Source organism: Mustela erminea, chromosome 17 (genome assembly GCF_009829155.1).
Source record: "Mustela erminea isolate mMusErm1 chromosome 17, mMusErm1.Pri, whole genome shotgun sequence".
Taxonomy (NCBI): Eukaryota; Metazoa; Chordata; class Mammalia; order Carnivora; family Mustelidae; genus Mustela; species Mustela erminea.
In genome coordinates, this window is record NC_045630.1 from 42680562 (window position 1) to 42708462 (window position 27901).

General features: G+C 42.6%; 1 protein-coding gene across 1 annotated transcript; it reads left to right on the forward strand.

Annotated features, from left to right (window-relative positions):
* Positions 1-6975: 6975 nt before the first annotated feature.
* TIMM17A (translocase of inner mitochondrial membrane 17A) lies at positions 6976-19975 on the forward strand. The gene is made up of 6 exons (XM_032318656.1): positions 6976-7064; positions 10817-10916; positions 11040-11103; positions 15701-15829; positions 16630-16740; positions 19489-19975. The coding sequence occupies exons 1-6, from the start codon at positions 7039-7041 to the stop codon at positions 19572-19574; spliced, it is 516 nt and encodes a 171-aa protein (XP_032174547.1). The 5' UTR covers positions 6976-7038; the 3' UTR covers positions 19575-19975.
* Positions 19976-27901: the final 7926 nt, after the last annotated feature.

A 27901-nucleotide genomic window follows, 5' to 3' on the forward strand; every position in this document is an offset into this window, starting at 1 on the left:
AGAAGAACCTATGTGCCAAGCATCAGAGGCTTAGCTACTACTTGAGAGAGAGAGAGAGAAAATAAATCTTCACTGTGTACCCAAACTGAAAACTGGTAGGCTGTTGGGGGTGGGGGGGGGTGGGAGAGTATGACCCGCACAAGTCAGAGAACTCTTAAAGGACTGTCCATTTCTAGGAAGCGCCAAGGGTTTTGGGAAGAGGGTTCAAACCTCCCTCTGCTCTCAGCTGCTTCTTCCTCTGCAGGGGCACCTGTAGACAGACCTCCTTCAGGACCCTCCACATGCAAATCCAAAGCACTATTGAGTGTGTCTTCAGGGAAATATAATTCTGGGCTGTTGGGAGGGATACTATTGCAGCAGGCCTGGCATGTTTCATAAAAGGGCTTTCCACTGCTCATCCATCATGCTGCCTGCACAAGTCACAGAGACACTCAATCTCCTGCTCCCCCCGCCTCCTGCCACCAAATCCCTTCTAGAAGCCCTGGTGTAACCCATCGGGGTAGATGCTTCGATCTTTCCTGGCCTCTTTCCATCCCAAGCCAGAAAGAGACAGTCACCTGATCAGCATTTGCTGAGTCCAGAAATCGTCTGGGTCAAAAACTTGGCCCTGCGTTTAATGTCTACTAGTCCAGCTTTAGGTTAAGGCTGAGGTGGGGCCAGGACTGACGCGGGGGGACTGGAGTGCAGAGGTGAATCAGGTAGACCTGAGAGGCAAGGTGGAAGATGGGCTTAGAGAATCCCGGGGGTTGTCATTTTTAAAAGGCAGTCATCATTCTGTCGGTGAGTCGGGAAGCATGTATTTATGGAGTGCTGACTATGTGTCTGACTATGTGTCTACCAGGCACTATAGGATGAGAGATACAAAAATAACTACAACCCGCTTATTCTTTTTAAAAATGTATACGTTGGGGGGCAAAACCTAATTATACTATAAGGCAAAGTAAAACAAGACAGGTGGAAGCAATTGTGAAAAGTCCAGCGGAAGACACAATAATTTTGTAGGAAGCAGTCAGGGTGAGCAGCCCAGAGGGTATAATGAAGGGCTTGAGCTAGCCTGAGGTGGGCTTTAGTTTCATCTGTTGGGTGGAAAGGACGCTTCCTGCACTGACAGCAAAGCCTCTAGCCCAACCCCACGCCTACTCCGGCTCCGCCTTGGGTCACTCAGTCTCTACTCTCGCTCTTTCCTCAAAGGAGATTTCTGGAAGAGGCATTATGTCCAGTAATCTCTGGCTCTGACCAGAGCCACCATGACCAACCTCGAGCCCCCAGTCCGCCAAAAGCAGCTCTTTCTCCGGCCTCCAAGGATTTTTCCTTCTTAGGCTTTTTACCAATGATGTCCAGTCCTCCAGGCCCAGGGGCAGCCTTTGTACTACCTGGTCTCAATGGCCTTCTCTCCGGGTCCAGTGGTCTCTGCTTAAGGAACACACTCTGAGAATAAATCCACAGCTTCCAAACTTCAAGGCAGGACTTGTGGCCTCCTAACCAATGTTTCTACCCACAAACCACTGTGTCTTCTCTGCCTTGGGTCCTGTCATTCCAAGTAGCCTGCTCTTCTGATATGACTCAGTCTAAAGCTTTTCACTACCTAAGGCCCCAGAGACTGTGGGCTCACAGACTCTGAAAGTTTTCCCTTGAAAGTCATCACAGTGGGGGGCCGGAAGATTCAGGAACACAGAGCCCATGAGCACAGTCTCCTCCAGCCCCTGCAATGAGGGACCACTGGCCCCCGACTCTGTAGGGGCATTAATTATCCAAGTTCAGAATCCACTTTCACTTGAAACACACATCTTGAGTGTCAGGGGATTCTCCGGTCCCAGATAAAAACAAGTACTACTGTGCTAGAATAAAAGGGAGAGAAAGGAAGAAAGAGAGACCTCCGGTCTCATAACCAAATACATGGTGGCAGGGGCAGTGGACAGAGGGAACCGGAACCGATTTAACTGATGCTTAGAGGTGGTTCTCACTTAGGCTGGATGAGCAGGAAAGGCACATTTTCAGGAAGCTAGGGTGACAGGATAGGATAGCAGATAAGATCACAGGCTCTGGAGTCAAATGATGTGGGCTCAAATCTGAGATGTGTGACCTTGAGTAAGTTATTTGTCCTCTCTGAGCCTTATGGGCCCCAAGCAGAATATGAGGGCATTAGAAGTAACCATCCGAAGGGGAAAAAAAGTACCTGCTGCACAGGGTTATGGAATTATTAAATAAGGAGTCGTAAAATAAGATTAAATAGGATAATGTGTGCTAAGTGCATCACAGCATCAGACCCACTGTCAGACCTCAATATACTGTTTGTCCATATAGGATCACACTGGTTCTCTTCTTGTGGGGGGTGGGGGGGAGGATACTGGAAGTTTCTTGAGAGCAGCAGACTTTGTCTCTGGAAGCAAGCCACGGGCCTGGTCCAGTACTCCTGAGGTCAGTGGACTTGGGTGGAGACAGCACATGCCAGACTAATGTCCCCCTGGAAGGAGAGCAAGGGGGAGAGCAAGAGGGTAGACACAACAGATTGCCTCCCGCACCCTCATCCTGACTAAAACCTCTCTGCCCACCAAACAGGTGCCAGGCACAGACTGGTTCCCCAGACCCAAGGTTCGGCTCTGGTGAGGGCCTCACTTGTCCATGCCAATGTGAGTGTCTCAGGGACTGGACCAGGCAGGATTGGGGGGTTTGAAGCTTCACACATGCCTGTGACCTCTTGGTAGACAAAGCTCTTTAGGAATCCCACAGCCTCCGGCTCAACGGAGCTCAGCCTGCGTAGGTCTGGGACCCTTGAAGGTACTGAGTGGTTGGAAGGGGCAGATTCTGAAAATGGCCATTTCCCTTCCTCCATAGGTCGGGTCTGTGTAAAAAGAAGTATTCTTGCTTCTTTTACTCATTTGGGGTTTATTCTCTTGCTCACTCCCCACAGAAGCTATTTCAGGCCTCCTCCTTACCCTATGACCTCTCTGTATCCTTCTAGAATGAACGCCTTTAGCTATATTAATACAGGAGATAAAACTCTAATATATCTTCATTACCCTGGAAAGGAAACCAATCTGGTCCAAGGAGAGAAGGGAGATATCTCTGCCTTTACTATCCTGTAATTAAATCTGTTCCAGGGAAGGAGGTCCCTCTCTCTAGCTTCCCAAGGCCATTGGCTTCTTCTTCTTCTTCCTCTTCCCCCTCCTCCCCCTCCTCCTCCTTCTTCTTTCTCTTCTTCTTCTTTTTAAAAAGATTTTGTTTGTCAGAGAGAAAGAGAGAACACACAACCAGGGGAAGCGGCAGGCAGAGGGAGAAGAAGGCTCCCCACTGAGCAAGGAGCCTGCTGAACAAGGAGCCCAATGCAGGCTTCAATTACACGACCCTGGGATCACGACCTGAGCCAAAGGCAGACACTTAATTGACTGAGCCCATCCAAGGTCATTTGGCTTCCAGATACATTCTTGAGAAGAGAACTGGAAGGAAGTTATTTCTTCATGCTTAAATGCGTAGATACAGGAGAGATCCTCCTGACACAGCTGATTCTTCCAGTCTTACTTGTTGGTCATTCTCCGTATCTTCTGCCCTAGAACTTTATCACTTGATATAGCTTTGCTGTCGCTACTTTAGTCTTTCTGTCCTCCTGTAGGACCAGCAACCTATCCAGTGACAACACCATGTTCCTTCCTACCCACACTTTTTTTTTTAAAAAAAGATTTTATTTATTTATTTGACAGAGAGAGATCACAAGCAGGCAGAGAGACAGGCAGAGAGAGAGGGGGAAGCAGGCTCCCTGCTGAGCAGAGAGGCCGATGCGGGGCTCGATCCTAGGACCCCGAGATCATGACCCGAGCTGAAGGCAGCAGCTTAACCCACTGAGCCACTCAGGCGCCCCTCTGCCCACACTTTTGTGCTATCATTCCCTCTACTTCAAATACATTTCTCCTCTCCACCGATCAAAATCTGACCACTCTTCAGACTGTGGCTTAAATGCGTTTATCACGCACATTTTGTGAACACACTCAGGCCCCCAGGTCTCCCTCTCCCCTCTCAGGGCCTCTAGCACTTACCATGTTCTATGTCACACATTTTGGCAATTTTATAAACTTGACCCAACTATTTCTCAAGGTTGCATTTGTTCTCCCCAAGCACATTTTGAGGACCCTGAGGGGGTAGCAACCGTACCAATATTTTTGTACTCTTTCCACCCTAATCCTAAAACTAAGGACAATCCTGAGTAGCCAGTAAGGGTCTTCTAATTGACTTGGGTTATACTCCCTCTAGGTCCTCTCTTGGTTCAGCATTACCTGTGCAACCTTGATATCTATCAAATGGTCATCTCTCGCCAATCTTAGGCCTTGTCGGTGACCCCTTCCCCAAGAATGGTGGAAGATGACCACCATTCCTTCCATTCACCTTCCAAGAGTGGAAGATGAATAAAAGCTAATGGGGGGGGTGGCAGGGGTGGATAATCGCTTCAGAGTGGGGAAGAAGACACCAGTGCCATTGCCAGACTTGGTTACTTCATAGAGCTCAACCATTCAGGTGGTTTCCTGAGGATGATCTCCCTTTCTTTACCTTCTTCCTCACCTTGATCTCACCATCCTTTCCCCTTCTAGGGAATTCTCACAGCAAGATAGGCCCCAGAGTCCCATTTCTTTTAGTTCACATGTGAAGCTATTTTCGCCAAAGCAATACGCAGAGGACTTGGATCACAGGGGGTTCCAGCAGTAGTCTCCAACATGGCCCTGCTGTCTTGAATCACCGGTTCAAACTCCCCTCACCTTTACTGTAAGTTTTCTCCCAAGGACCCCCACTCCTTTCTTCCATCGTTCCTCCGTGTCTTTGGCCATTCTTTCAGTGAGGGCCATGACAGTTCCTTAGACTTCTTTCAGACTCACTAGGAGGAGATTAAAGTGCTAGTTCTTTTCTTCTGAGACATTTCTGCACTCAGATGAAAATGAATATTTTTGAAGGAGGGGTGACGTCTTCCTCCTCTAGCCAACAAAGGCTAAGTACAAGGCCCTACCCAGCCAAAAATGTCCTGTTACGCCCTATTTATCTGTCGCAGTTAAAAGAAAGCAGAGTGAGAAGTATAAGAATACTTGTTGGCCATCTGAGAAGGGCCTCCCAGAACAGTAAGGTTCTTTTGGATAGGGACTATTGGAATGGAGTGAGCTGCGTAACCACAGCCAAGAGTCTGGCCCTCTGTTTTGTAAACTCACAAACTTAATATTATCACCATCCCTGGTAACTGACTTGATTCAAAAGAACCCAGTTCACAAGAGGCAGATGCATAAACTAGTATAACTACCAAATGCACAAGAATAGTTTTGAGCACAAGCCAGGGAATTCTTTCCTAAAGGAAAATCTATTAAGAAACCAACTAACAGGGACGCCTGGGTGGCTCAGTTGGTTGGACGACTGCCTTCGGCTCAGGTCATGATCCTGGAGTCCCGGGATCGAGTCCCGCATCGGACTCCCAGCTCCATGGGGAGTCTGCTTCTCTCTCTGACCTTCTCCTCGTTCATGCTCTCTCTCACTGTCTCTCTCTCAAGTGAATAAATAAAATCTTAAAAAAATAAAAAAGAAACCAACTAACAATCAGAAAACTGCATAATGAATATGGACTAAGAGCAAGGGGAGGTAGTTAGACCTAAGGAATATTTCACTTGGGTCCTGGTGAGAACAGAAAAAAATATCCTTGCCCCATGAGAATGCCAGTCTCTAGGTACTGAAATATTCATACCCACTAGGTCTGGGGTGCTGAGCAAATATCAAATTCTTGCTCTCTGGCTCCTCTTGTTGCCCATCTCCCACATTCTCTCTTCAGCTTGTGCAATTAATTAGACTTAAAGGTTCTTAATTATAGTCACATTGCAAAAAAAGACTTCTTGGTCTTTACATATAATCAGATGACTAGTGTGAACTGTTCTTTTCACATAAAGATATATGTTGCTGACATATCCAGTTCTGTGGAGTGTTCAGTTTATCTGCTTACCTTATTTTCAAGATATGGTGGGTACCTCACTCTTCACTGCAGATCCGTACAAACTGCACTAATTTTTTCCATAAAATTTCCACATATTTTAAAAAATTATTTGAGAAAGAGAGAGAGAGAGAGAGAGAAAGAGATCTTGAGCAGGGCAGAGGGGTAGAGGGAGAAGCAGATTTTCTGCTGAGGAGGAAGCCGAACATGGGGCTCAATTCCAGGACCCAGTGATCATGACCTGAGCCAAAGGCAGATGCTTAACCAATTGAACCCCCCCCCCCCGCCCCCACCCAGGTTCCCCTATATACTATTTTAAAGTCAATCTCAAAAGGAATGGAGAAGTGTTCCTTTAACAGACATCACATGACTGAAGTTTTGTTGACTGTAAGCTAAAAGAGGTCAATGGGTTCCCAACCTTTTGGTCTCCTCTTTTTTGAGGGAAACACCCCTCACATCTGGTGATCTTTTGGAGGGTGGACTGGACGAGGTTCTGTTGTCCCTTCATTTGAGGGCCCCAAGTTGGTCACAACACTCAAGATGGCCCAGGTAAGTTCACTTCAAAAGCATTTATGGAACAGCTATCACATTCCAAGCACGGTAATTATAAGGACTATGACACTGTCGGTGCTAACCCTGCTCCTGCTCCTTACAGTTGGTTGAGTTTCACAAACCATCGCGATTTAGCTAACGTTAATTCCCAAGTAGCAGCCAAGGTACTAGAAACAAACAAACAAACAAAGAAATGTATTTAGGAAATTTGGTGAACCCTAGCGGAATAAGGCCAGGTTTATCTCAGTCCACGAAACCTTCAGTGACCGTGTAACTTGAACTCCCCGCGACTGAGAAGCTACCAGTCCACGCAGCCCAGACTCGTAGCCTTCGAGGACCTGGGCGGGGCCACGGCTGCTACGCAGCGCCTCTGCCCCGCCCCCACGCTGCCCTGAAGTCCAGGTTCCCATTGGTTGCGGGAGGAAAAGGAGAACCAATCCACATAGACCTTAACGCCCTCCTCTCGAGATCACTTCCGCCTCTAGGGTCAGGCTCCACCCAAGTTGCCCGGCATCACTCGCGCAGGTGGAGTCAAGATGGAGGAGTACGCGAGAGAACCTTGGTGAGCTTTACCACTGTTACTGCTTTCCTCCTGCCCCTCTACCCACGGTCCTCCTCTTGCCCAGTACGCGGAGGTGCGAATTGAACTCAGTCGCGGGCTTGTTGACCTGGGTTTGATAAACGTAGGCAGCGCCGTCTTAGAGCAGCCAGCCAGCTTCTCAGCCCTGTACTCCCCGGGCCGCGTGTGGCAGCCTCGCCTCCAACAACCCGGCACCCCGATGACCTTGCATTGGATGAGGAGGCCCACGCTTAAGCTTGACGGAGCCTCGGAACCAGCTCCCAACCCGGGGCGTAGTCGATCTTGGGCGGGGTCCGTAATAAATCCCCTCTGTCTACTGAGGTGACCTTGGACGCGTCCCCACGTCTCGCTTTGCTCAGTTCCTGTGTTGAGGAATGGGCAGGAGGCCGCTGAAAGGGATGCCATTCTTAAGGCATTATTTGTATCGTGACCTGTGTCCGCAGGGCGAAGCATTTTCAAGTGTATGGAACAGAGGTTTTACCTAAAGGGCCTGGGTAAGCTCCTGTAGACAGGAGCCTCGTTTTTACCCTTTGAATTCTGCCTTAAGGGAGAAGAGAGACCGGGATTATCTGGAAAATAGAGATAGTAGCATGAGTTTTTTGAGAAACCATGAACAGAAATTCATGTATTCAGTATTTGAGTGAGGTCTCTGTGCGCACCACTACAGGTTTAAAGAGTAACAGCGTGAATAAATCAGGCACATACATAGTTATAGAACAGGTTAATTGCTGTCAGGTCTCAGATTGCCTAAATTTAAGGCTTCTGGGGGTGTTAAGAGGGGAATCAAATCTGGTTACTGCGTTAATCACCTGTTTATTGGGTTAGAGCAAAAGCCAGCGTCATCCTCAACTTGTGAAAATGCCCACGATTTTATATTACCTTGCCAGCAGTAGCCATGTTACCTGCTTTGTACCTTTTTTTTTTTTTTTTTAAGTCACTCAAATGGGATACGGGGCATGTTTCAGCATCTCCCGGCTCTTTAAAATTATCAAATGTAATTATCCCCCTTTCTAAAGTGCACAGAATTCAGCACATTGTAGACTGTTAAACAGCTGCTATTGGGTGTAGTATAATGACACAGGCTGGCAGGAGGGTAATTTTTTTTTTAACTTTGTTGAATTAAAGATATAAGAATAAGGAGTTTTTATCTACTACTTGATGAGGTGGTCCTTTTGCTTTCTCTTAATGCCTATGTCCTGAAGCAACACAGTCAGTTGTCTAGTTGGTTTTGTAGTCAGATCTGCTTTTGATCTTCTGTATTACCCTGTTTGGTAAGAGCATTTTTTCAAATCCTCCAACCTCAAACTGTAAGAATCTTCGTCCTCCCTCCACACCACCCCACCTCCAAACATATACACCATATGCTGTCTGAATTCTTTCATAACTCTGCCTTTCCATGCCTATTATCACAATCTTACGTGGCATCCTTAAAGCCTTTTGCAACAGCTTCTTAATTGCCCTCATTACATCCAGCCCATTTTAATACATCATATGGACTTAATCATCCTAAATCCTTCATTTTACCATTTATTTTTTTTCAAAAACCTATATTCCCAGTGATATAATGGAAATGATTCGGAGCTTTGGAGTCCTAGCTTTTGCATTTGAATTGTACTGGTTACAACCTATATGATCTTGGGCAGATTACTTAATCTCTGTCTGAGCCTCTGTCCACCGTAAAATGGAGAGGAGACAGGAATACTCTTCTTCACGAAGTTAAAAGTTTAGAAATTCTATTGGAGAATAACCTAACTTTCTTGAAAATCATAGGTCTTATTTGCATCGAAGACATCTAAAACATAGTTGATACTTAACAAATGATAACTTACTCGTGTTATGTTACTTTTTCTCTGTCCCCTGCATTTGTCTAGTATTTCCATTATTTTAGAGTCTAGCTTCAACTTTTCCTTCTGTGTAGCCCATCACTTCTCTGTAGGAACATTTTGATTTAGCTAGAGTTCAGAAACTATTTCCATCTTGCCTTTGTTTTATATATCTCTCCTGGAATACTCTGGCTGCTCTCTGATCTGAACCCTGCTGTTCTTTACTGATTTTTTTTAATCCTCAACTAATAAGATCATTTGGACTAGTTCTTTTTAAAGTTACTGGCGCACCACTCTGAGGGAGCCACTAATGCATTCTCCTTTGTCTTTTCTCTATACTTCCCGTTAGTCTTTCTACCATTTTAACACAATTTCCTAATCCTTTTTAGTTTCAAGCACTGCTTCTTAAACTATTAAAGTGAAACCAGGTCACCTGGGATCATGTTGAACTGTAGACTCTGATTCAGTAGGTCCTGGGTAAAGTTTTGCAGTCTGCACATCTGACAAACTCCTAGGTGTTGCTGATTTTGCTTTTAGGATCACAAAAGCAAGCCTTGGTTATTAGCAAGGCCCGAAACATCCTGCTGATGGAGTATGTGCTGCATGAGATATCATTCTGTACAAGGTCCTGATTTGTATTATACTTGAAAAAGAATATGATGTTTTGACTGCAAGGTTTTGTATTCTTGTCCACCAAAGGCATAAATTACTCATTCAAATTCTCTGGGAGCAACTGCTCTCAATTCACAAGTTTACCTGAGCAAAGGGGATTGCCCATAGGTTCATTATGTAGCATTTGACCCTTGAGACTAGATCAAAGAAATTGCTTTTATTTACAGTGAGTCTAAAATGAATTTTTTAAGAAGTTTTATTTATTTGACAGATCACAAGTAGGCAGAGAGGCAGGCAGAGAGAGAGGAGGAAGCAGGCTCCCCGCTGAGCAGAGAGCCTGATGTGGGGCTCAACCCCAGGACCCTGGGATCATGACCTGAGCCAAAGGCAGAGGCTTTAACCCTCTGAGTCACCCAGGCGCCCTTAAAATGAATTTAACCAGGGACACCTGAGTGGCTCAGTTGGTTAAGCATCTGCCTTTGGCTCAGATCACCTCAGGTCAAGTTCCACAGCGGGCTCCTTTCTCAGCTGGGAGCCTGCTTCTCCCTCTGCCTGCTGCTCTTCCTGCTTGTTCTCCCCCTCTGACAAATAAATAAATAAAATATTTTTAAAAAACTGAATTTAACCATTCACAGACTTTTTTTATAAGCCAGATCCCTAGAATAGTAGTTCTGTTCAGATTACATTATTCAGGTTTCATCGTGTTGTATAAGTCAGGTCGCTGCATTTGGAAACTGGGTTTACAAATATAACCTCTAAATACTGGACATGAGAGTAGAGAGTATTCTGGTGTGTTAAGTGGACGTAATACAGACCAAAGTTCCAAGTGCTAATGCGACTCAGTGAACCCAGAAAGAATTTCAAACTTTAAAAACTGTTTAAATTGGTTTCCCTCTGCCCCTATTGAATCTTCATTTTGGGGGTCTCAACTTTAACTTCTACTGCAGCTGGAGAGCTTACTTCGATCCCTCGGAGATTGGATCAGCATTGAATATGATGTAATTTCCTACATAGTTGTTGAGTCACTGTTGCTCAGTGCCCAGCTGTGCATAGATGTGCTGATTATTAAACGAGAATGAAGCACTGCTAACAATAGGGGGTTAAAGCCGGTACCATTCCCTATGGCTTGGAGCTGAATAGATGCGGATATGTTCAGAATTCTTTTGTCTAAATGTTTATTTTACTGGTTGCGGTGGGCCCTGCATTGGAATCTGTTGCATCCCTTACTGTGTTAGGAAAGAAAGCTTTTATGGTTTATGAAGGAGAAATACAGTCATCTTTTTTTCTCTCCGTTCTTAGCCCTTGGCGAATTGTCGATGATTGCGGTGGGGCCTTTACGATGGGTACCATAGGCGGTGGTGTCTTTCAGGCAATAAAAGGTTTTCGAAATTCTCCAGTGGTAAGTAGGTGAATGGTCTTATTTTATCATCACTTAAAATCTGGATTTGCTAATATCACTGATGGCCCTATCAGTAGGCTGGAAATGTATTGTACTTCTGTATTTTTGGTTGCTTCTTTATAGGGCGTAAACCACAGACTACGAGGGAGTTTGACTGCTATTAAAACCAGGGCTCCGCAGTTGGGAGGTAAGCAGAATTTTCCATTTGTACTTCACAATATCTTTTCTTGTTCGGTTGAAGATGAAGCTTAGTTCAGTCTTACAGGAATTACTGTCTCTGTAAGTTCCTCTGGATTTACGGTTTATTCAGAAAATTAACTGGAATTGCTGCATCCATTCATTGGAAAATTTTGTCTCTGTCCTTCAAACGATCAGTGGTATTTTGGTTTTGGTATTTTTGGTTTTTTTCCTCTTATCCAAAAGGAAGACTGTGTGTGTAAAGCTTAGGTTTGTGAGTCAGGAGTGATAGCTTCTGGGGTAATAGAAAGCAGAAGAGAATGTGATCGGAAGGATTGGGTTTCATGAGAGAGAGTGTGATGCTGCTGCTCCGGCTCCTCTCCAAGGTTAGGTTTTGGATGTCATGCAGAGGTCGATGCAGAATGTGAAAAGAATTCATTACACTTTTTAAACTTGGTTATTCAGAAGATGGGAGAAGAGAGATGATAAAAAAGCTGGAGCGGGGCACTTGGGTGGTTCAGTGAAGCATCTGCCTTCACCTCAGGTCATGATCCTGGAGTCCCAGGAATGAGCCCCACATCCCGCTCCCTGCTGAGTGGGAAGTCTGCTTCTCACTCAGAGCCTCCCTCATCTCATGCTCTCTCTCTCTCTCTCTCTCTCTAATAAATAAATAAATAAAAGCTTGGAGGCTATATTCATTTACAAAGATAAAGTCAGGTTGAGGAGACCATGTGGAACACATGAAAAGACTAAATACTTTTAGTCATTCCTAAGTAATTTTGTGTGACAGAAGAAATAGTCCTGTCTTTGTTTTTAGTATATTTTTCTTTGGAAAGACTGGCTGAGAGCTGCCATTTATCGGGTGCTTGCTGTGTGCTAAGCACTTTCCTACGGGTTTTATAGCATTATTTTAATCCTCACAACACCACAAGAGGTAAGTATAATTATCCCCATTTTCCAGATGAGGAAATTGAGGCTGAGTGATGATATATCTTTTTCCTTTTCTTTCCTCTGTAAAATGATACCCTCTGGAAAGTAAATAGTGACTGATTTTCCTGTGCTTTAATGGTTACTTATGTTGTCAGGAAGGGTAAGTAGTATTAAAGCACACACCAACCCTGAACTCCTAATATATGCAGAAGACATACAGGTTTTTGTATGTCTTTTAAGAGGCTGCTTTTATCATATTATGCTTTTTCAATGTATAAAAAAACAATCAGGTAAGGTTATAGCCAAGAGGGAACTTAAGGAGACATGACCACTAAATGTAATTTGGGATCCTGGAACAGAAGGACATAAAAACTAAAGAAATCTGAGTTAAATGTGGACTTAACATTGTGTTGATACTGGGTCATTAATTGTGCAGATGCACCATGGAAATGTAAGATGTTAGAAATTGTAAAACCCAACTAGACTAAGTTGTGGTATGAGTGAATTGGGATTGTTTATTTCAGATCCCCGAGATTGGCTTTTTTTTTTTTTTTTTTTTTAAGGAAACTATTGAGAAATCTTTATGGTGTTTTGCTTTTTAAAAATACTGGAATGACATGGGCACCTGGGTGGCTCAGTGGGTTAAGCCTCTGTCTTCAGCTCAAGTCATGATCTCAGGGGATCGAGCCTCGCATAGGCTCTCTGCTCAGTAGGGAGCCTGCTCCCTGCCCCTGCCCTGCCTGCCTCTCTGCCTACTTGTGATCACTCTCTGACGGATAAATAAAATCTTAAAAAAAAAAAAAAAATACTGGGTGACATTTTCAATTTATTTTTTTTTTTTTTTTTTTTTTTTAAGATTTTATTTATTTGACAGAGAGAAATTACAAGTACACTGAGAGGCAGGCAGAGAGAGAGAGAGAAGGAAGCAGGCTCCCTGCTGAGCAGAGAGCCCGATGCGGGACTCGATCCCAGGACCCTGAGATCATGACCTGAGCCGAAGGCAGCGGCTTAACCCACTGAGCCACCCAGGCGCCCGACATTTTCAATTTAATTCAGTGAGCATTTACTGAGTTTTTCTTTTTTTTTTTTTTCCCCCAAGATTTTATTTATTTATTTGACAGAGAGAGATCACAAGTAGGCAGAGAGGCAGGCAGAGAGAGAAGGGAAGCAGGTTCCCCACCAAGCAGAGAGACCAACTCGGGGCTCGATCTCAGGACCCCAAGATCATGACCCGAGCCAAAGGCAGAGGCTCAACCCACTGAGCCACCCAGGTGCCCTACTGAGTTTTTCTAGTCAAAATCCAGGGGACAAAGCAACATGGAAAATCATAGTTGTGTCCTGAAGAGACTTATATTTTCTTTTTCTTTTTTTAAAATATTTTATTTATGTATTTGACACAAGTAGGCAGAGAGGCAGGCAGAGAGAGAGGAGGAAGTAGGCTCTACTGAGCAGAGAGCCCAATGCGGGGCTTGATCCCAGGACTCTGGGATCATGACCTGAGCCGAAGGCAGAGGCTTTAACCCACTGAGCCACCCAGGCACCCCAAGACTTAGATTTTCATAGAGGAAATTTCATGGGGGCTTTTGACACATCCCTGCTATTCGTCAAGAATCTTTTACATTTTGGAACAAGATACCCCAGTCTCGTCTTGTATTTTCCCTCCCCAGCCATAGAGTCAGCCATTCCGCCACGAAGCTCTGGTTCCTTTCAGTTGAGAATGGTGTTTAGAAGCCAAGATCTGAGTATGAAGTGTATCATTGCTTATTGGGGGGTTGTTGTTCCCAGGCTTCTTTGTAATAGAACTTGGGAGTATATATGTATATATGTAAACACACACAACACAAATCTATATCTATATCTACATCTATATTTGTACATACATGTTGAAAATCATGACTTCACACCAGAACCTCAGTTCCAATCCAGCCGCATAAGGTTTATTCTTACTTTCTCCCTTTTTATATGAATACCTCCATCTTTGTCCTGCCTGGGCAGTGGCACCCCACCCAGAGGCTGCCCTTCCACATGGATACATGAAACTCCATGCCAGGCTGAGGTCCCTACCTTATCCTGCTTTGGCTCTGGCTCCTCACACTGGGCCACCCTTCTGGTAGACAGCCTTCTCACCCTGCTTGCACTCAGTCTTATTCTCATAACCATAGCTTATTCTGGCAATTATTTTTGGAGGATGGGCAGGTTTCAGACTCTTGTGAGGGATTGGGAGAGTCTTGTTTGAGGAATTTAGTGAGGTAATTCTAATATACCAAGGCATCATATCTCTCCCAGGACGTAGAATTACTGAGTTAGAGGAAAGAACTAGTTTATTAGTTTATTTTTGTGTATGTGGTATCTAGTATTGGACCAGAAATGAGGGCTTATGGTATACTGAAACTGGTTATCTACTAGATTTAATGGATAATGTGAAAACCGAAAAAGGATTCTGGTGATGATCTGGTTCTGACATTTGGAGGAACCCAGTGTGTTGCCCTTACTAACATATCCCTACTATTTTGAGATTTCACAGGGTAAAAAATAAATTGATTAGGTCCCCTTTTGGGCAGTTTTTCTTCTTTAATCATAATAAATATAACCACTCTTTATACAGTGCAAGTCATGTGCACTCATGATAGAGAATTAGGATGTTAGACAGGCATGAAGAAATTAAGTCATGTGTCACATCACCCAGAGATGCTGACAGTTAAAATCTTTGTGTTGTCCAAAGTTTTTTGTGTGCTTGTATATGTGTATGTGTGGGTATTTGTTTTTTATTTGACAAAATTGTTAACTGTGTTTAGGAAAAGTTTAAGTGCCAAGTAATTTGATTTGGTGTGGTTTTTAGTTTCATGCTCGAGGAATAAAGGATAGAAAGGAGAGAGGCTAGGTAATTTCTCTCCCCTTGATGTTCCATAATTCTAACTATTTGTATCATCCATTAGCCACCTTAGCATGTATTGGCCTACACCTCTAATACATTCCAGGATAGCTGGAGTTCTTTTGTATCTCTGTTGGTGATTTTTTTAAAGAGTATTATATATGCTCAGTGATACTTACTGAAGAAAAGAAAAAATAGAGGTAAGGTAGAGCTATAAAAGGAGAAAGAAGGAAGAAGCAGGGTGGCTTTGTTGTGTTTATTGCTTTTTAAACAGAGATATTTGGTTCTGAAAGGAAGATTTGAATGTGTTTAGCCTGACTCTTCTAGGCTTGGCTTATTTCTTTTAGGCTTTGGGCCATTGCTAATTTTCAAGCTGATACCATACAATCCACGCTTTATTGAAAAGATAAGTATTGGGGGCGCCTGGGTGGCTCAGTGGGTTAAGCCTCTGCCTTCGGCTCAGGTCATGATCCCAGGGTCCTGGGATCGAGCCCCACATTGGGCTCTCTGCTCAGTGGGGAGCCTCCTTCCCTCTCTCTCTCTGTGCCTGCCTCTCTGCCTACTTGTGATCTCTGTCAAATAAATAAATAAAAATCTTAAAAAAAAAAAAAAAAGAAAGAAAGAAAAGAAAAGAAAAGTATTCGGACTGTTGGTTCAGTGCTTATCCAAACTTGTGTTTGCATGTATTTGTTTGGAGTGTGAGAGTTTTTAAGAATATAGTGTTGTTATTTAAAGTTATTTTCGACTGCTATATTTTAGATATAAGATGAAAAAACGAAATTTCTTTTGTTTTTAAATAAAACAGGTAGCTTTGCAGTTTGGGGAGGTTTATTTTCCATGATTGACTGCAGTATGGTTCAAGTCAGGGGGAAAGAAGATCCCTGGAACTCCATTACAAGTGGTGCCTTAACAGGAGCCATACTGGCAGCCAGAAGTAAGCAATCATTATCTAAAAAAGAGGGAAAAGTAAGCCGTCATTACAGACACACTCGTAAAAGCAAGACTATTTGGAAAACCTTATCTGTCTTAATTTAGTGATCTCTAATAAATCAAAAAGCATTGCTTAACTCAGCATAGCATGACTGTATATGGCAATTTTGGGGAAGAAAATTAAGAGTATTTATTTGGAACATTTAAGAATGAGAGCATGGGGTTCTAACCTATGCAGTGGTTAAGAGCAGTTCAAGTTCCAGTTCTGCCATTTAGTAACGTGTGACTGGGCATTTTGCCAAACTTTTTATGACAACCATAGTTTCCTCATTGGCACTCTGGAGTTAATAATCATACCTGCCATATATTGTTATGAATGAGGAACTTAGAACCATCTTCTGGATCTTCGGGTCAGAAAGCAAATACAGAATTTGGGGGTGGGGGTTTAGTGGTTTAGGCAAGGATCTGTAAACTTTTTCTGTAAAGAGCCAGATGGTAAATATTTTAGACTTTGTAGGGCTGTGGGGGTCTTTGCCAACAGATGCTTAGCTCTATGATAATAACATGAAAACAGCCACGGATGATATATAAATGAATGAGCATGACTGTGCTAATAAAACTTTACGTAAACAGGCAATGAACTGGATTTGACCTATGGACCTTAGTTTGTTGACACCTGGTTTTCTAGCCAGTGAGAAAGGAGGGTTGGGAATGAGGGTAGCATGAACCCTGCGGACAGCTCTTTCCTTTACTGAGTCTTATATTTTTCTATTAAAGTAATCTCTTTGTTATTAATGTATCCAGATGGACCAGTGGCCATGGTTGGGTCAGCAGCGATGGGTGGCATTCTCCTAGCTTTAATTGAAGGAGCTGGTATCTTGTTGACAAGATTTGCCTCTGCCCAGTTTCCCAATGGTGAGTCTTCTTCCTGCTTGCTACCATAGCTCAGATGCTGGAATGGCCTCTTGATACTCAGAGCGAACCTGTCTTGTAAAATATGGTAGTTTGTGATTTCTGCATTTGCCATTGATCATGAGGATTTCAATAATAGGCCCTGATTCTATTTGAAATGGTAGATGTGGTTGTGGTTATTGTGTTTAACCACAGTAACCAAAATGCTTTGGTTAGATGGTTTGCTGTTGATCCTTCTTATAGTTCTCAGGTTTTGTCAGTGCTTGTGTGCATATTTCTAAGAAATTGCCAGTCATTTTAGAGGTGTTTGAAGAAAGGTCCTTGCAGATGTGTGACAGTAATGGTAGTCCATCCACAACCTCTTACTGTACATGTATGTATGTGCCAGGCACTGTTCTAGATGCTGGGATATAGTGGGAACCAAGCACTTAAATTCAGGTGGGAGGAGACCAGCTAACATGTTAACAGATAAATGAGATTTGATTGTTTTGCTTGCTTTGAAGAGGATGAAATAGAGTGATAGAAAGTAGCTATGTTTGGGAGGGTCACTTAACAGTTGGCAGGGGAAATTTTTTTGAGAAGTTGGTAAAATAATTTGTTGCTGATTGTTCCTTTTATCTGATATATAGGGAAAAGTTAAATCATGGGCTGAGTGATCATTACATGGTCACGTAGTATTTGCTCAGCTGTTAAATTGTGTACCTTCTGGTAACCGCAGAAAACTTCAGTTGTCTGTAAAGGGCCAGTGTTCCTTGACATTGGAAGGAAGAATAAAGATAATCATGAGGGTTTTAGTAGGAAAAATTTGACCTGGCATTTGGGGAAGGAAATATACAGAATAGCGACACATGTTGAAAATTATTTTTGGAGCCTGGAAAAGATTCAGCATAGAGTTAGGAATAGATCATAGTTCCCAGTTTGATTTGATTTCCCTGAGGCGCCTAGCAAGGGATTCAGTGTCTCTTTGGCACCGTTGGTAAACACTGCTCAGTAGATGCCAGGGGTGTTCTAGGGACCTCCTAGATCCTCTCACCTTCTGTTCCTGCTTTTTAATCATTCCTTCTGAGTTAATAATCTGTTATGATGGACACATTCTAATTTTGCTTCATAGTTTGTTTTTATCACTTTGGTGTGAAAGGCTTCACATAAAACATCAGAAAAGTTTACTTTTTTTCAGAAATTCAGAAACGTGTAACAAAACGTCAGTTATGTTGTCTTTCTTTCTTTGTTTTTTTTAAGTAGGTTCTTTACCCTGGGGGCTCAAACTCATGACTCCGATCAAGAGTCTCATGCTCTACTGACTGAGCCAGCCAGGTGTCCCAAGTTACATTGTGTTATAGAAATTAGTCTAGGTTACTTTGCTTTAGCCTTTTTTCCTCAGAGGAAATCCTTAAAAGAACTGTATTTTATTTGAGATAGGAGATGCGTTTCTGAAAAGCCGTGTTGGGAAATCTTTGAAGAGTTAATCATATTTTTCGAATTAACTGATGTGAAAAAGTTTTTAAAACAGTGGGAAATAAATGAAGTAAAACTATCTAAGTAATAATGATTATCTTTGGTTTATCTGTTTCTCTAGTTTTCTGAAATGAACAGATAATGCTTTTATAGTGGGGGAAAAAAATGTATCATTGGATTGAAGCATTGGAAAGCTTTAGGGAATTTTATCACTGCCCTCTTTGTCTCTTCTGTACAGTTATGTTTTAGTCTGCTTTAGTTTCCCTGAGGAAAATAATTGTGATTATGCCCATAAAAGTCATTTTTTTTTTTAAAGATTTTATTTATTTATTTGTCAGAGAGAGGGAGAGCGAGAAAGCAAGCACAGGCAGGCAGAGGCAGAGGGAGAAGCAGGCTCCCTGCTGAGCAAGGAGCCCGATGTGGGACTCGATCCCAGGACGCTGGGATCATGACCTGAGCCGAAGGCAGCCGCTTAACCAACTGAGCCACCCAGGCGTCCCCCCCTTTTTTTTTTTTTTAAGAGCCACATTTTTGGGGAGTGCAATGGGTGGCTCATCCTGTTAAGCATCTGACTTTGGTTTTGGATCTGGTCTTGATCTCAGGGTTGTAATATTGAGCCTGTGTCCATCTGCGTCGTGCCCAGCCCAGGCTTACATTTCTCCCTCTCCCTTTGCCTCTGCCGCCCCCCACCTCCCCAACTCACACCCTTCACACTTGCTCTTCTCTCTCAAATAAATCTTAAACAAAACAAAACACTTTTTTCCCCTCAGTTCACAGGCCCTCCCATCCTTTGAAAACTAAATATTACAAGACTTTGTTCTACAGCAAACTAGGGGATGTCTTCCCATTTCGGAACTCATTCTCTAACTGGTTGTATAAACCGGGTTACTGATTGCTCTTAAAACATGACTAAGATACTTAAACTTTGTGAAAATAATTTTAAATAGCTACTGAAAAATATGTCAAGATGTGCGAGATTTTTGCCATCTTTATAGCAGCCTGTTACAGCAATTGCTTTAAAAACTTGAATTCACTTCTTGCTATAATTAACCCATCGGACTTTCCTGGCATACCCATTGAGAGCTGTTCATTCTGGAGCATAAGGGAAGCCAGGCTGTCGTGTTTTACCATTTGGAGGCACTCTCATGAAAATTTAGGCAGTAGAAATTCAGAGGACAGCTCTAAGGGAGCACGTTATTTTTACTGAGTTGATTGATTTGCTCTCTACAGAGACTTGTTCTTTTTAATTGTGTAATAGTAAGGTGGTTTTAAGATTCTTTTCTTTCTTAACTGCAGGTCCTCAGTTCACTGAAGACCCTTCTCAGCTGCCTTCAGCCCAGTTACCATCCTCACCTTTTGGAGACTATCGACAATATCAGTAGGACTTCTTTCCCAGGATTTCTGTAACAGAATGAGCTGTAGTTCAAGAAGGAATTTCAGAAGATAAGTTATAGTCTGTTTTTAAAGCCACAGGTGGGACAGCTATGGCCAAATAGGCTTTGAAGAGACATTTAGCTCTTTTTTCTATTTAAAGGAACATTGCAGGGGTGGGGCACATACATTAAAAGATAATACATTTATTTATTCACAGTTGGATTGCATTTGTGATCAAAATAAATGTCTAATACCTTTAAAAGAAAATATAATAAATGCTTAGAAGATGAAGGACTACAGGGCAAACAACAGTGAGACGTGACCATCATTTCTTTGGGGATTTCTCTGCCTGGTTTTGTGTGTTCTGTCAGCCAAACAATAAAAAACTGGAATTCGCTCTTTCTTTTAAGATAAGTTGTAGAGTTCTACTTTTCAACCTCGAATACTTCAGATAATGCAAATTGTGTTGAAAATTGCATGATTTATAGTTAGGCTCTCATCTCACTTGAAGTAAATTATGTATGAGAATAATTATGCAGAGTTAACACGGATTGTCTCACAGTAGATACTGTGTAGATTGAAGGGTGAGATGAAATACCCTTTACTTTGAAAGTAAAATATGTGATTTTTTGGTTTTGAAGATGTCAGATGTAAAACTTCCTTTACCTTTGAGGCTCCTGTGTCTTGATTCTTTTTTTATATATATATAAAGGTTTTTATTTATTTATTTAGAGCGGGTTTGGGGGGACGGGGTGAGGAGCAGAAGGAAAGAGAGAATCCCAAGTCGAATCCATGCTGAGCGTGGAGCCCGACTTAGGGCTTGATCCCAGGACTCTGAGATCATGGCCCAAGCTGATATCAAGAGTCAGACGCTCAACTGACTCAGCCACCCAGGTGTCCCTCCCGTGTCTTGATTCTTGATAATCAGCAGCCTCACCAAAAACAACTTCCTTCCAATTCTACCTAATTCTATACAAGAAGAATTCATGCAGGGTATAGTAGCCCTGGAAAAGTTCGGTATTTACTGTGTGCTTGAAAATAAAATGTATGCTGGTTTTAATGTGTTCCAAGTCCCCTGAAACTAATCTTCCTAAAGGGTGTATTTTGGGGTCTGATTGAGCCTGGAAAATGGATTAGCATTTCAGAATAGGCCATTTTACTGTTAATATTGGAAATGACATGTGGCCTTACAGAAGGCATGATGCTGTTACCCATTTTCCTACATCTGTGCAAGATGGAGAACAAAGCCGTGTGGCTATGGCGAACACATAGTTCTCTTTTGGCCCAATGCCATACACATAGTAAGCATTTAATTACTAATTGTGGTTTCATCTTTTTTCTGCTTGGTAGGATATATATAAAATACTATTTATCATTTTAACCATTTGTAAGTGTAGAGTTCACTGGCATTTAAATATAATTCAGTGTTGCATAATCATCACAATTATGTATATCCAAAACTTCTCATTATCACCAACATCAATTCTGTACCCATTGAACAATAACTTCCCATCCCTGTGCCTCCCCCCTTCCCTGTAACCACAGTGCTACTTCCTGTCTCTGAACAAGCCTATGAGGTACCTCTATAAGTGGACTCATACAGTGTTTGTCCTTTGTCTTATTTCATTTAGCATAGTGTTTGAATGTCCATCTGGTTTTTCTTTTTAAAGATTTTATTTATTTATTTGAGAGAACGAGTGGGAGGAGGGGCAGAAGGAGAAGAAGCAGACACCCCGCAGAGCTGGGAGCCCAGCACAGGACTCCATCCCAGGACCCTGGGATTGTGACCCAAGCAAAAGGCAGATGCTTACCTGATTGAGCCACCCAGGTGTCCGGAAGCTCCATCTATTTTGTCACATATACCAAAATTTCATTTCTTTTGATAGCTGATTAAATATTCCATTGTATGTATATACCACATTTTATTTATATATTCATCCACTGACGGATACTTGGGTCACTTCCACCTTTTGACTATTGTGAAGAATGCTGCTGTGAGCGTGGGTTAGTCCCTGCTTGCATCCCTGCTTACTGTTCTTTAGGATACATACCTGGGAGCAGATACTGGGGCTTCTGGTAGTTCTGTGTTTAACTTCATGAGGAACCGCCAGACTTCTCCACAGCAGCTGCACCATTTTATGCTCCCCCAGCAGTGCACAAGGGTTCCAATTTCTCCACATCCTCCCTTACCCCAATTATTTTCCTTTTCAAAAAAATTATAGTCATTCTAGTAAGTGTAAGGTCTTACCTCATGGGTTTGATTTACATTCTCCTAATGATGGGGCATCTGGGTGGCTCAGTGGGTTAAAGCCTCTGCCTTCGGCTCAGGTCATGATCCCAGGGTCCTGGGATCAAGCCCCACATTGGGCTCTGCTCAGCCGGGAGCCTGCTTCCTCCTTCTCTCTGCCAGCCTCTCTGCCTACTTGTGATCTCTGTCTGTCAAATTTAAAAAAAAAAAAAAAATTCTAATGACAAATGAGACTGTGCTTATTGGCCATTTGTGTGTCATCTTTGGAGATTTGTTCTTAAGAGAACTCTAACTTTCAGCCACAAACACAAGGGGATGGCTATTGGAAGAGCAGTTCAAAGCTGAGAAAATGTTTAATTGCATACAGTTCTCAAGATCTGAATTCCTTCTCTTAAATGGTATATCAGTTTGGAAAGTAAGTTCCTTTCTTATGAGTTCTGATTCTTTAAATATTGGGTATTATGTGATGTTGATATGTTTTTGCCATTTTATTTATTTTTTTTTATTTTTAAAAAATATTTTTGTTATTTATCTGACAGATCACAAGTAGAGAGGCAGGCAGAGAGGGAGAGGAGGAAACAGGCTCCCCGCAGAGCAGAGAGCCTGATGCAGGGCCTGATCCTAGGACCCTGGGATCGTGACCTGAGCTGAAGGCAGAGGCTTTAGCCCACTGAGCCACTCAGGCCCCCGGTGTTTTTGCCATTTTATTGGTTAACTCTGGTATCTTAAACTCAGCATTCTGAAGCAATCCTTGGTTACAGATGAGATTTCTGGAATTAGGAGTAGAGTAGAAGAGAAAAAGTTTGAAAAAGATGGAAAACCAGTTCTTTTTGGATAGTATTTCTATTACTATTTTTAGAATGGGGAGGGGCAGAGGGAGAATCTTAAGCTGGTTCCACACCCAACACAGAGCCCAATGCAGGGCCTGATCTCATGACCTGGAGATCATGACCTGAGCAGAAATCAGGGGTTGGACACTTAACTGACTGAGCTATCCAGGCGCCCCAAAGAGAAGAATTTTAAATTTCCACCATATGCAGGACACCTGATAGAATAAAACCTTGCGGGGCGCCTGGGTGGCTCAGTGGGTTAAGCCTCTGCCTTCAGCTCAGGTTATGATCTCAGCGTCCTGGGATGGAGCCCCGAGTCAGGCTCTCTGCTCAGCGGGGAGCCTGCTTCCCTCTCTCTCTGCCTGCCTCTCTGCCTACTTGTGATATCTCTGTCAAATAAATAAATAACATCTTTAAAACAAAGAAACAAAAAACCTTGCTAGCATGTTTCCCAGGCTTCCTGCCTCTCCTACTTGGTTGATACTCTCCTTACTCTTTACATCGTGCAGTTAGGAGAGGCTTCGCTTTCTTTCTTCTTTTTTTTTTTTTCCTTCAAGATTTATGTATTTGACAGAGAGAGAGAGATCACAAGTAGGAAGAGAGGCAGGCGGAGAGAGGGGGAAGCAGACTCCGCTCAGCAGAGAGCTTGATGCCAGGACCCTGAGATCATGACCTGAGCTGAAGGCAGAGGCTTAACCCACTGAGCCGCCCAGTGAGGCTTTGCTCTTAGGGAAAGGCTTTCTACCTTTAATGCTAGAGCCAGCTTGCAGACAGTGGTTCAAACTTACCTAGAGATGGGAGCTAGAGGAAGAAGGTGTAAAAGGGGGAAAACCAACGATTCCTTTATGTTTCTTCTGAAAACCCTGTGGAGCATGGGTGCCGTCCTGGCACAGGTGTTTTCACAGGTGTTCTTTTTCTTTTTTTTTTTTAACGGTTTTATTTGACAGAAACACAGTGAGAGAGGGAAACAAGCAGGGGAAGTGGGAGAGGGAGAAGCAGACTTTCCACTGAGCAGGGAGCCCCATGTGGCACCAGTCCCAGCATCCTGAGATCATGGCCTGAGCTGAAGGCAGACACATAATGACTGAGCCACCCAGGTTTCCCCTAACAGGTGTTTCATAACCACCAGGAGCTTCTGTGCTGTTTCCTCTGCCTGCCCTCATCTTTGCTGGGTCATTCCTGGTAGTCTTCGAAGACCCAGCTCAGATGGCTTCTCTGCAGCCGACCGGGAGTGCTTGGACTGAACCAGGTCTTCTTTGCCCATCTGTCATCACACCAGCACAGCAGGAGGTGATTGTCAGCGGAGTTTTACAAGGAACACCCATACACACGCCGCCTAGTTTCTGTTATTTTTTTTCCAAGTTTAGCAAATAAGAGAAAAGGCGGTTTAGATTTTAATAAACGTCTTAAAAATACTGACTTGAAGTCTGTAATAAGTATTTTAAAACTAATTTTTGGCATACTAAAATAGAGCCCAGAATATCAAAGCTAAAATAAGCAAATTGTTTTAACAAATAATTGGAGGAACAAGCAGACAGGAGGTTTTTCCTAGGTCTTTCCTGGAATAGTGGAGTGAGTTGCTCAGGTTCAAGGTTGAAATGCCCATCTGAAAGATCCCATCTGCTTCTCCTGTTTTTGATGAGCATCTGACACTTGGTGTGAAATTGGCACGTAATCATTTCTGAGTCAAGAGATTGGAAGACGTGTGGGTATGGCTGCATCTACCATTGAAAGTGCATCTGTTTTCGTATATGAAATGTCTGCAAACTGAAAACATGGGCATAGCTCCACCCTGTGGTGTCTTCATTTGAGTTCAAGCTGTCTAAATTCTCAGTCTGTTAATTATGGGTCAGCAAGCTACATGTAGCTTATGTTTGTAAATATCTCATTGGAACACAGACACATCCTTTCATGTATGTGCTGTCTGTGGCTGCTTTCTTTTTTTTAAGCATTTCTTTTCTTTTCTTTTCTTTTTTTTTAATTTATGTATTTGACAGAGATCACAAGAGAGGCAGGCAGAGAGAGAGGGGGAAGCAGGTTCCCTGAGCAGAGAGCCCTATCTGGGGCTTGATCCCAGACCTTAGCCGAAGGCAGAGGCTTTAACCCACTGAGCCACCCAGGCGCCCCTTTGGCTGCTTTCTTGCTACAATATCAGACTAGAGTAGTTGTAAGAAAGACTGACCTACAACCAGCACAGGAGAAGCAGGATTGAGTCTCAGTAGATGTTGAAATTGGATTTGAGGACAGGAATACATTTTATAATAGTTACGTGTTAAATATTGAGTGAATGGATTAATTATAAGCAGATGTGTCTGTACCCAATTTAAAAGTCTGAAACATTTTAAAGAAGTTATAAGCTATTTCAGGCATACAAACGTAATTTTAAAAATATCCATGTACCATCCACATAGCCGAAGAAAGAAACCTGCCTCAAACAGTTGAAGCCTGGATTTCCTTCACCTGCCTCTGCACAAGAATTAGCTGTGATCCTGAATTTGATTCTTGGCATTGTCAGGTATCTGTTTGTATGTATGTATTTAAGATTTTATTTATTAGAGCACAAGCTGGGGGTGGGAAGGTGGCAAAGGGAGAAGGAGAAGCAGGCTCCCCACTGAGCAGGAAGCCCTTTGTGGGCTTCAATCCCAGGACACTGGGATCATGACCTGAGCTGAAGATAGATGCTTAACTGACTGAGCCACCCAGGCGCCCCGCCATGTATGTATGTATGAATGTCTGTATTTATTTATAAAAAGATTTTATTTCAGAGAGAAAAAGATCACGAGGGCAAGCATGAGTGGGTAGAGGGGGAGGTGTAGAGGGAGAAGCAGACACCCTGCTGAGCAGGGAGCCCAATGCGGGGCTCAATCCTAGGACCCTGGGAACATGGCCTGAGCCAAAGGCAGACACTTAACCAACTGAGCCACCCAGGCATCTCTTTTTTTTTTTTTTTTTTAAAGATTTTTTTTATTTTTCAGAGACAGAGGGAGAGAGCGCGAGCGAGCACAGGCAGACAGAGAGGCAGGCAGAGGCAGAGAGAGAAGCAGGCTCCCTGCCGAGCAAGGAGCCCGATGTGGGACTCGATCCCAGGACACTGGGATCATGACCTGAGCCGAAGGCAGCTGCTTAACCAACTGAGCCACCCAGGCGTCCCAAGGCATCTCTTATTTTTAATTGGCCATTTTAATTTGAGATAATTTTAGATTTACAGAAAAATTGCAAAAATAGTTTCAGTATACCTTGCAGGCAGCTTTGCTTTATGTTAGCATCTTGCATAACCATAAGATAATGATCAAAACTAAGACATTCATATTGCTTACATTAACTAAATTACAGACATAATTTGAATCTCTTGAGTTTTTCCTGTAATACTCTTTTTCTGTTTCAGGATCTAATACACAATCCCAAATTTTATTAGTTGTCAAGTCTCCTTAATCTCTTGCAATTTGTGACAATATCTCAGTCTTTCCTTGTTTATGACCTTGATACTTTTGAGGAGTAATAGTCTGTTATTTTGAAGGAACCCCAGTTTGGGTTTGTCCAGTGCTTTCTCAAAGTTCTGCATTATTGGAAAGGACAACACACAGATCTGCACTTCTTGGTATATCATATCAGGGGATACGTGATGTCTATACTTACTACTGGTGATGTTGACCTTGATCAATTGATTAAGGTGGTATCTGCTGGCTTCCTCCACTGTAAAATTACGATTTTTCCCTTTGCAATAAATATCTTGGGGGGAGGATACTTTGCATATGTCATGTTTTGCAAATGTCATTTTTTTTAAGCATTTGCCCACTAACTTTGCCATGTAGTAGTGATTTTCTGCTTTTCTCTTACCTTCCACATACATTAATTGGGAGTCTGCTGTAAGAGCTGCCTCTTTTCTCTCATTTATTTGTCTATTTACTTATTTATGTTAGTATAGATTCATGGGTCTTATTTGGGGGCTATAATGCAGTATTACTATTTATTTACTGAGGTGGTTCTAACTTTGGCCCTTGGGAGCTCTTTCATGTTGGCTTTTAGGCCCTTTGAACATTGCTTTTTGGTTTTTTTGTTAGTCCTTAATTTCTTCCTAGCACTACAAGATGCTCCAGGTTCATCTTCTGTTTCCTTGCCCAAGCCCTGGAATTAACCTTTTTTTCCCAAGGAGCTCTAGTTCCCTTCACTGGATAATGGTATTTAGAAACCAAACTTCTGGTTGGTAGGTGTGCTCATTGCTACTTGGATGTTACTGCTGTTAGTTTCTTTCAGAGCAAAAAAGCTAGGAAATGTATGAAGTATACTAACCAATGCACATTACACATCTTTGTTTCACATCCATAAGACAAAAACTGTGAGTCTTTCCAACTCCAGTCCAGCATCATAGGATTCATTCTAGCCTTCTCTCTCTATTTCTAAGAGAAATAAAGAAAGAAACCTGACTCTTGTTATCCACAATAACTTGCTTATTCAATCCTAGCTACATAAAAGGTGATTTCAGAATGGCTTAACCAATACCTCTGTGAGAAACAAATTTGCCAGCTAGAGTACAGCGTTTGTTCGTAGTTCTTTTTAGTGTTCAGTATTTATTCAAGACATTTTCCAAAGCCAATTAGGTCCACTTCTTTCTTACCCACCTTCTTCAGTATGGTCATGTGATTCATTGGTAATACAGTCATACTTGCTGTAGTATGTGTTCCATCTTTCACATCCTGGTGGATTTTTTGTTTGTTTTAAATTTACATTCAGTAGAATTCTCTCTTTGTGGTGTGCAGTTCTGTGGTTTTGATAAATGTTGACAGGTATCCACTGCCACAGTTTGACATACAACAGTTACATCATCCCCAGATTTTCTCATGCTGTCCTTTTGTTGTTAATCATTCCCTCCAACCCATGGCAACTGCTCATATGTTTTCTGACTCTGAGTTTTTCTTTTCAAGAATTTCATATAAATGGAATTCTACAATATGTAGTCTTGGGTCTGGTTTCTTTCATTTACTGAAGGGCACTGAAGATTTGTCTATGATGTGTGAATCAAGTTTGCTCCTTTTTATTGCTGAGTAGTATTCCACTGTGCAGATGTACCATTATTCATTTATTTACTAGCTGAAGGACATTGGGTGGTTTCCATTTTTTTAGCAATTATGAATAAAAGTGCTGTAAACATTTGCTTACTGATTTTTGTGTGAACATGTTTTCATTTCTTTTGGTAAACACCTAGGATTACTGGGTCATAAGGTAGGTATATATTTAAATTTACAAGAAATTCCCAAAA

Bases quoted from the DNA above. Each gene is read 5' to 3' on its own strand.
- TIMM17A (XM_032318656.1), top strand. From the start codon at position 7,039: ATGGAGGAGTACGCGAGAGAACCTTG. The intron at 15,830-16,629 runs GTAAGCAATCAT...TAATGTATCCAG, and splicing joins AGCCATACTGGCAGCCAGAA to ATGGACCAGTGGCCATGGTT. The intron at 16,741-19,488 runs GTGAGTCTTCTT...TCTTAACTGCAG, and splicing joins CTCTGCCCAGTTTCCCAATG to GTCCTCAGTTCACTGAAGAC.